Here is an 8,879-nt window from a genome sequence, read left to right on the forward strand (position 1 = left end):
ATCCATGAAAATCAGCATTAATGAAGCAATTAGAGGGTTTTGGCGCAGCAACGTGCAGGACAGAATGAGACTCTATGAAGCTGCTAAAATAAGATAAGATGTAAGTTTGTTTTCCCGAAGGAAATTGAAACTGAAAGTCCATCAGGATAGAATAAAAACGTAAAAAGGCCGTTTGATGTCGGATGGGAAAAGCTAAAGTATTATCGATTATTTTAATTTTATAGAAATTGAGCGCTCGTGCCGTGGCATTCAGCCCATATATACATACTTCCCAGTGATTGAATGAATCTAACCCTTCAACCCCGCCCCGCCCCGCTGCCATACACTTACGCGTCCCCACGTAGGTCCTCATTAAGAGGGGGGACGTTTGGTTCCTCTGACGTGCGCGTCGGTCCTCTGACGGCACCTGCGCCCTTATAAGCCCGGGGAAGGGACACGGGGACGGCTGCTTGGACTGATCCACCGCGCACAGGGGCACGCAGCTTTCCATCAACCAGCCTCAGCACATGACTCTAGAAAGACTTCAGGTAAGTTTGTGGTTTTTGATTTCATTTCTAAAAGTGAGCATAAATGGTCCAGTCCGTATATGAAAGGAGGGAGTTGTAACCTAACTATCCACTGATTTAGCTCATAATAAGACTCTTGTAATTTCATCGTGAAGTTTAATGTAATTACAGTTTTTGTCGTTATCGTCGTGCGTAAATTGATTTCAACGCACGGAAATCTATTTATATTTCGATTTTTGACCAGATTATCCGATCTAATTTGTTTAAGAAATCTTTTTACATTAGTGTGCAGTGGATTTTATGGATAAAAGTACAATAAACTACAATAAAAATGCAAACTCTGCCAGCCAGTTTCCGTTTCCTTTTATTCCATCTTTCCTCATCATGATAATGCGTCTCACAGACTGACCGACAGTTGCCTCACATCGTTTTGAAAGTCATTTTGAAACAGATCTGCCTGTAAACTCCGTGCGTAAAACCCACAAGAGCGCACGGAACCTTATACATCACCGGGGGAATTCGTCTGCTTCTCCCACACTGGTTGCCATTTTTTCTGATTTGACCAAAGCGTGTGATGGACTTTTCATTTTTCTTACTGAGCCACGACCCCCGGAACCGAAGAATTCCTCTTTTTCTCCGCTTTTGTCCGTTTTCGCCTCACATGAACCAACACTCTCGCAAACTTTGTCCGGATGCAGAAAGCTTGAGCGAGTTTTGAAATTGAAATGTGAAAGATTTGTATTGTTACATTGTAACATTTTGTGGTACATATATATTATCCTTGTAAAGTGAAGTGACGCCTCTCCTCCAGGTCTCCATGCCATCCTGCTCCTAGCGACAGACCGGTGCGACCATGACCATCCATGTCGAGGGGCTTGTGGCCATCGCGTTCTTCTATCTCCTGATCCTTTGTGTGGGAATCTGGGCAGCATGGAAGAACAAGCACTCGGGCGAGGCGGAGGGCACCGACCGCAGCGAGACCATCATGGTGGGCGGCAGAGACATTGGACTGTTTGTGGGTGGATTCACTATGACAGGTAAGGGTTGTTATGTTTAATATTCTTAATCATACTTTTTAAAAGGGCTTTTGGAGTGAGATCATTCTATTTTTGAGTTTGTTTTGCTTCAGGATTTCTCTTTGAAAAATGTGGCCACGTCTTGAATCATCTCGGTGCTTCAAAGGCTTTACATTTACATTTTCAAATTATCCACCTCTCCTAAATTATTTATGAAAAAGGCAAACCAACCTTTAACCTTTGACCTTTGAATGGTTTTGTGTGTGACCTCAGCCACCTGGGTTGGAGGAGGATACATCAACGGCACGGCTGAGTATGTGTACCTACCAGACTTTGGCTTGGCTTGGGCTCAAGCACCCTTCGGATACGCTCTGAGTCTGGTTGTGGGTGAGTCGGAGCTTTGCATGTATACAGTTATAAACATTTTGTTCTGTCACTTGCTGTAATCACAAGTAATATCCAGGAATTATGGGTCTTGAACTTCCTTTCTGGTTGTATTCATATTTCATAGCAGACATCTATCATCATTTACAACCACATCATAGCTGAACCCTCACCCCGTCATCCTCTGTTCTAGGTGAGATCTATATGTGTACACTATGTCCCTGTCCACTCTTGCTCCAGGTGGTCTTTTCTTCGCCAAGCCCATGCGCTCCCGAGGTTACGTCACCATGTTGGATCCGTTCCAGCAGCTCTACGGGAAACGCATGGGTGGTCTGCTCTTCATCCCCGCACTTATGGGGGAGATCTTCTGGTCGGCAGCCATCTTATCTGCCCTTGGTGAGTTCATATCACAACCCAGTGTGGACATCTCATGAACAATAAAGAATTGAAGTGTGTTTGATCCCGTGTCCGTCTGCTCGATCATAACTTTAGGTGCCACCCTAAGTGTCATTGTGGACATTAATATTAAGATATCCGTGGTCATCTCTGCACTCATTGCGATCTTCTACACCCTGGTTGGAGGATTGTACTCTGTGGCCTATACTGATGTCGTGCAGCTCTTCTGTATCTTCTTGGGCCTGGTAGGTTAATGCTGAACATACATCAAGAATGAAGTGTAAATGGTAAAAAAATACCTTACGAATTCAACTGTGCTCTTTTGAAACATCAGAAACACATTAGAGTGTGTAACCCTGTTTGTACTGGACTTATTTGTTTGGTGGCTACAGTGGATCAGTGTTCCATTCGCTTTGGGGAACCCAGCGGTGTCAGACATCACTGTCTCTGCAGTAAAGGAAGTGTACCAGGCCCCCTGGAGGGGCAGCGTCAGCAAGGGCGACACTTGGGTCTGGATTGACAACTTCTGCCTCCTGGTAAATATAAACTCAGAAACCAATTTATTTCACGTCTCACTGCAGTTAAATCCACTGAAAGCTTGACTTCCTCACACAGAAAAGATTTTCAAATATTAAATAATTGAATAAAATAAAGATGACTGTGATGATGATGATGATGATGATGATGATGATGATGATGATGCCCTGCTACTTTATTAGTTAATGGAATAGAGGTATTGGAATCTGGAGTCTGTCCTCAAGGTGAATGAAGATGAAACATAGATTTTCAATCATTCCACTCATTTCAGACATAAACGTGCTGGCATAAGCAGCTTTTATCTGCCTCCCACTCAGTGCTTCTGTTCAATGTAGCTGCGATGCTAAATCCAAGACTGTATATTGGGTTTGACTTGACAGAATGTCATGTATTGGTTTCTGTTTGTCGTGTAGATGCTCGGGGGAATCCCATGGCAGGTGTATTTCCAGAGAGTCCTGTCTGCTTCCTCGGCTACCTACGCACAGGTGCTCTCCTTCCTGGCTGCCTTTGGGTGCCTCATCATGGCTGTGCCCTCTGTTCTCATAGGAGCCATCGGGGCCTCTACAGGTTAGAACGCTCACATGCTCTCACATGTACACGTGTCGCTGTGTGTGTTTTCAGGGTGTCTCAGTATGGGTCTGTGTTGCCCTTAGATCTGAGAGAGCCTGGTAAATAGCAGCTGGTTCACTTCATCCATAATGAAGCAGCAATCCATTTAATAACCATGCTGGTTGTGTAAATATTACATTAGAGGGAAGCAAGGGACCAAATTAGAGTTTGATCTCCAGATTTTTAGGCATCAAATTCCTCAGAGAACAACTGAATACACAACATCTCTGTGCTGCACTTCAACCAGGGATTGTCATTATTAAATTCATGTTAGTAAATATAGAATTAATTTCATAATTTCCAAAACAAATCTTCTATCTGTCTAGTAATACTTAACTTACTGTATTTGAATCTCAAACTGTTGTAACAGGTAGAAATTCATTTATTCAAATCAAACTAAAAATGATTTGTAAAGTAGAAAACTGAAATCATAGCTCTGTATATTTGATTTTCTAATTACACATTCAATTACCAGTTAGTTAGGTTCATATGTACAATCCAATTATATTCTCTCCAATTTACATAGTAACACATTCATTAAAGCTTTAATGAATTCCCGTACAGTACATGCTGTACAGTACAGTACATGATTCTGAGGCAAGGTCAACACAAAATGTAACATTATATCATACAGTATATCATAAACATTTTATTTTACTATACATCAGATTGTGTGAAATCGTATAGATGTACCTAGCAATCTGGAAAGTGTGTGTATAACAATTAAATATAGATATTTTAAACAGAATCTTGGAAGTTTGAATTGCACGTGTGTGAAATCTCCCCACCATTTAGATTGGAACCAGACAAGTTATGGTCCCATTGCTCCTAAAGACAAAGATCAAGCTGACATGATTCTACCCATCGTGCTTCAGCATCTTTGCCCGCCGTTCGTCTCTTTCTTCGGCCTGGGTGCCGTGTCAGCAGCCGTCATGTCCTCTGCAGACTCATCTATACTTTCAGCGAGCTCCATGTTTGCAAGGAACATCTACAAACTGGCGTTCAGACAGTCGGTCAGTGCTTCTGTGGTTACGTTTAAGCTAACATGTTTGGTCAATCTGTGTTTTGTTATTAACCCTGTTTCATCCATCCCTGTCCTCCTCAGGCTTCTGACAACGAGATTGTCTGGGTGATGCGTATTACTATCTTTGTGTTTGGCGGTCTGGCCACGTTGATGGCGCTGGTAACCGGGACAGTTTATGGCCTCTGGTACTTGAGCTCAGACTTGGTTTACGTCATCATCTTCCCCCAGTTGCTCAGTGTGCTCTTCATCAAAGGCACTAACACGTACGGCTCGGTGGCGGCCTATTTCTTTGGCATGGTGCTGCGTATAGGTGGAGGGGAACCGTACCTTGGAATGCCCCCTTTCATTTATTACCCTGGCTGGACCATTGAACAGCGGATACACCACATGACTGGAGAAATGGAGGAAGTTGTTGTCCAAAAATTCCCCTTCAAGACTGTCTCCATGGTGGCCTCCTTCCTGGGCAATGTGGCATTCTCCTACCTGGCCAAGTACCTGTTTGAGAGCGGCAAGCTGTCACATAAATATGACTTCCTCGACGCTGTGGTATCCAAAGACAGCGGAGAGATTATGGATAAGACGACGCTTGTAACTCGTGGCAACAACATTGGGCTGTCGGAGATGGCGTCCGTCAAGCCGAGGCTCAGCGTGACCTTGGCAGCGGCCTTCACTCGCCGTGACACGCTGCCGGCGGAAACTGTGGAGGAGGAGGAGGAGGAGTCCAGCCCAGACTCCTCCCACCACGAGGAAGAGTGACAAACTCAGGGTGTGAGCGAGCCAACAGCCAGAGAACTTCATACTACACGAGAATCTTCATGAAGAATGATTGAACAATAACCCACAGCTGATTAGTCGATGGTTGAAAATCCTGGCGTGTGATTGGATAACAGCCTCATGATGGGATATATAGCCCAGCTGATATAAAAGCTTGCTGACTGTGCAGATATCAAGCTGTATGTACATCGACACCACACACCCAAACATACACATACACACACACACACACACACACACACATACATACACAACATCTATTGTCAGGTGTAGTCTCATTTTGTGTTGACTTGTGTTAGTGATACGGAAGAAATGTGGGTTCAAACATTTGAAACGCATTTAATTTGATAATTTTTTTGCCTCTTGTGATTAAGCAAAGACTGATTTGATTGCAGATTAGTGGATCGCCATTAGAGTCACTTACATCCAAGTATCTCTGTGAGGGCCAACATGCAGTGCTCTGTGTGTCCAGGAAGTGACACCTGTGACATCTGTTCTTTGAAAGGAGGGTCAACAAAACAGTAAGAAAAAGCAATAAAGACTGTACAATAACTATGGCTGACATGTGATTATGATAGATGAGAGGGAATCAGACAGTTTATGGCTTGTCAAGTCAACTCGTCCATGTTATGTGTCCGTACACAAGCGTGTACGGACACATAGATTCACTTGATTTGTGTCTGTAGAACTACATTTGTCATTTTAACTTGAGAATCAAATGCCAAAAGAAATATTTTACATACACTTTGTTCTTTGTTTGTTTAGTTTCCACCGTTTAAGTCTTCTCTCTTCGCTGCTGTCAGGATTTATCAGAGTTGTGCCAATATGTCCCTCTGAGCTCTTTGTTAGCAGCCAGCGATGGAACTTGCTATGTCGTTAGCTTTCTGTCTTTTTTGTCTTTAAGTCATTGTGAAGAAAAGCACGTGTTGGTCTGATAGGTGCTGGTTGTGTGTGGACGCGGCCCCTCAGGCTCTGTAACAGGCCTCAGTGATGCCGAGTTTGTGTTGCTAATGCTAAGGCTAGCGTTAGCTTGGTGGAGCTAACAGAGGTCACCTTCATTTGGTGGCGTATGAGATCACGGGTCGACACACTTGATCGTCTGTTGGGAGACAAGCTAACATGACCAATTTGACCGATTCTTTGTCTTCTGTTTGTGGCTTTGACATTGCACTTTCCTGCATTTTAGTATATGTATAACATTAATTGTTACTGATAAACACACTGTGAATCCAGATACTGTCCATGTATCATGTCATGCTGAGTAGAAAATATACAAGCAGTAGTGATGGTAGTTTACTGTAGCCAATATTCTCTTTATGTCCGGTGTAGGTGCAGATTTGATCAGAAAAAAAATCTATGTAAATCAGATTACAAATACAAAAAGAGTAAAATCTTGTAATCAAACTGCCTTAATGAAACTGTTGATCAGAAGAGGTACATGTTTATTTCACTGTGCTGAGCTCAAAGACTTGAATATGAATGTAACCTCTACAAAGGAGCTCAAGATATAGAATAATATACTTCCACAGCTGTTTGTGTACGTTTTATTTGTGGGTTCCAAAGTCAAACTTGTTGGGTTCTGATGAGGAAATCTGTACTTTATTTATTGAAAACAGCAATGTACAGATTATTTTCTCTGTGATGTCTATGTTTGTATACATATGGGTAAAATAATGTGTAGATACAAATCATGCCGGTTAAAATTATTCATATAAGGTTAAAAGGATGCTGTCTAAATGTTTATTTATTTTTGATGTCACAAATGAGAAAATAATAAAAATGAATATTATTTCAGAATAATATACACATTCATTTTCCTAACAACATATTTCATTTTTCAAGTGTCTCAATTGTTTTTAATGGTTTTTGCTCAATTGTGTATATGTGCAAGTTCTGCGAGTTCTCAATTTCCTGATGCTGAGACCAGAAACTGATTGTGATCTTTCAGGGACGAGGTTCTGTTGGTTCTGTGTTATGTGTACCACAGCCTCAAGCACTGTCATATTTTTTTTAAAAATTCCACTGCCTGCGATGTTCAAATTTAATGTTTACTCATCTGCCTTTTCTGTAGAGTTTGAATTCCATTCAGGCTTTTTGTGCTCAGGCCCCTCGGCTAGCTGAGTGCTAGACAGAGAAAGGGAACATGTCCGAAAACGTGACTGAAATTACAATCGCTTGGCTTGCATCTTTGTCCTCCTGCATGGCCGCGGTGAAAGACGGCGTCTTAAAATAGCTCTCTGGTTATTTACATTATCTTAAGTGCAGTACTCTTGTCTGGGACTCGGGGTGGAGCATCCTGGGGGGTGGGGTACGTGCTAGTCAGGGAAGATGGACTTGGGCGGGGCCAAGGGAGGCGCAGCTTGCTGGCGCCTGTCACCGTAAAACCCACCAACCCCTGATGTGCGGGAATGACGCACGTGCCCCGCCCATCCGGCCGCCATTCTCCTCCTCCATGGCTGCGTCCTTTTTGACGTCCTTGGGAAATAAGACCAATCCCATAAAGAGGGGGGGGGGGGGGACATCCCATCACCATTCTTTCAGAGTACACCAGAGAGCACTCATGATAATTAACAATTATAAAAGAAAACTGCACCGCGTCCAAGAGTCAATCCATTTATTTAGGGTTTCACTCATTAATGGATATATTTAGAACGTCCGCATATTGTCTTTCGAGGACTCATTGATAGTTTGGCCACTGCAGATTTCTTTTATTTTTGCATTTGTGATGACTAATCATTCATGTGGTTTTGTGATTCACCCTCTCTTCTCCTCTCCTCTTCTCTTCCCTCCATATGATGATCTAACAGCTAACCTCTCACCCGCCTTGTAGCTCCACCACATGCTTACTTTCCTGCTCGGCCTGGCACAGGATGATTTGACTGTTTAATTAGATCCCAGAGGAAGTCAAGAGACAGGGCAGACTTGACTGTAAAACACTTTTTTTAAAATTCTGCTACATTTTATCTGCTTCAGCTGTCCGTTCTAATTTCTTCCTGGATGTAGCTTCCTGTACCGACCTCAGAGATAAACACGGACATTCTGGGAATCAAGTGCTCTCCTTCAGTTTGAACCTGAGGAGATGAGATTACCCAGTGAATTCTGATAGCCATCAAGCATACCGTCAGAGAACCGACTCAAAGGTGACTAATACATTATTATAAACCACTAATGCCAACAGAATTAACTAGGAGATTGTATTGTTTTTGACCAAATCCAACTGGCAAGTGTGTAAAAATTAGTGATATAAAGGTTCAAAGACCAAGAAATGACAATAATTAAAATGAGTTTTGTAAATTTGAGATTGGTGTTAGGTTTAAAGAAATTCTACTTAAAATATATCTCAGAATTCCTGAGTCAGATCAGTGGCAACAACAAATAAACCAACATGACAGATGACGAAAAGACTCTTTGACAGAGAAAAGCACAGCCACAAAAACACCTTTCTGACAAGTTCTTAATAGAATGACTAAAATCTATTGAAGAGGGCATTGGCAGTGTAAATGGGAGTCAATGGTGTGTGTCTGTTTTAACAAGAGGTGTACAAGTAGTGGCAATTATTGTGTTTGACAGCAAAATCACCACTCTCAGTGTAGACGTAACTGTGACAGCAGCGCTCAGACCCGAGAGGTACGG

At 42.5% G+C, this 8,879-nt stretch overlaps 1 protein-coding gene across 1 annotated transcript; it reads left to right on the plus strand.

Moving 5' to 3' along the window:
- Positions 1-1,359: 1,359 nt before the first annotated feature.
- On the plus strand, positions 1,360-5,228 carry LOC143004956 (high-affinity choline transporter 1-like). The gene is made up of 8 exons (XM_076156154.1): positions 1,360-1,543; positions 1,796-1,909; positions 2,147-2,302; positions 2,399-2,547; positions 2,695-2,838; positions 3,253-3,406; positions 4,244-4,461; positions 4,554-5,228. The coding sequence occupies exons 1-8, from the start codon at positions 1,360-1,362 to the stop codon at positions 5,226-5,228; spliced, it is 1,794 nt and encodes a 597-aa protein (XP_076012269.1).
- Positions 5,229-8,879: the final 3,651 nt, after the last annotated feature.

Source organism: Genypterus blacodes, unplaced genomic scaffold (assembly GCF_046128005.1).
Source record: "Genypterus blacodes isolate CSIRO-AG114 ecotype Tasmania unplaced genomic scaffold, CSIRO-AGI_Gbla_v1 ptg000067l_1, whole genome shotgun sequence".
Classification (NCBI taxonomy): Eukaryota; Metazoa; Chordata; class Actinopteri; order Ophidiiformes; family Ophidiidae; genus Genypterus; species Genypterus blacodes.

What these genes read in the sequence shown, in the direction of transcription:
- LOC143004956 (XM_076156154.1), top strand. Translation starts at nt 1,360, where the DNA reads ATGACCATCCATGTCGAGGGGCTTGTGGCCATCGCGTTCTTCTATCTC. An exon ending in GGGTGGATTCACTATGACAG is followed by an intron (nt 1,544 to 1,795) that starts GTAAGGGTTGTT and finishes GTGTGACCTCAG; the next exon opens with CCACCTGGGTTGGAGGAGGA. An exon ending in AGCCATCTTATCTGCCCTTG is followed by an intron (nt 2,303 to 2,398) that starts GTGAGTTCATAT and finishes TCATAACTTTAG; the next exon opens with GTGCCACCCTAAGTGTCATT.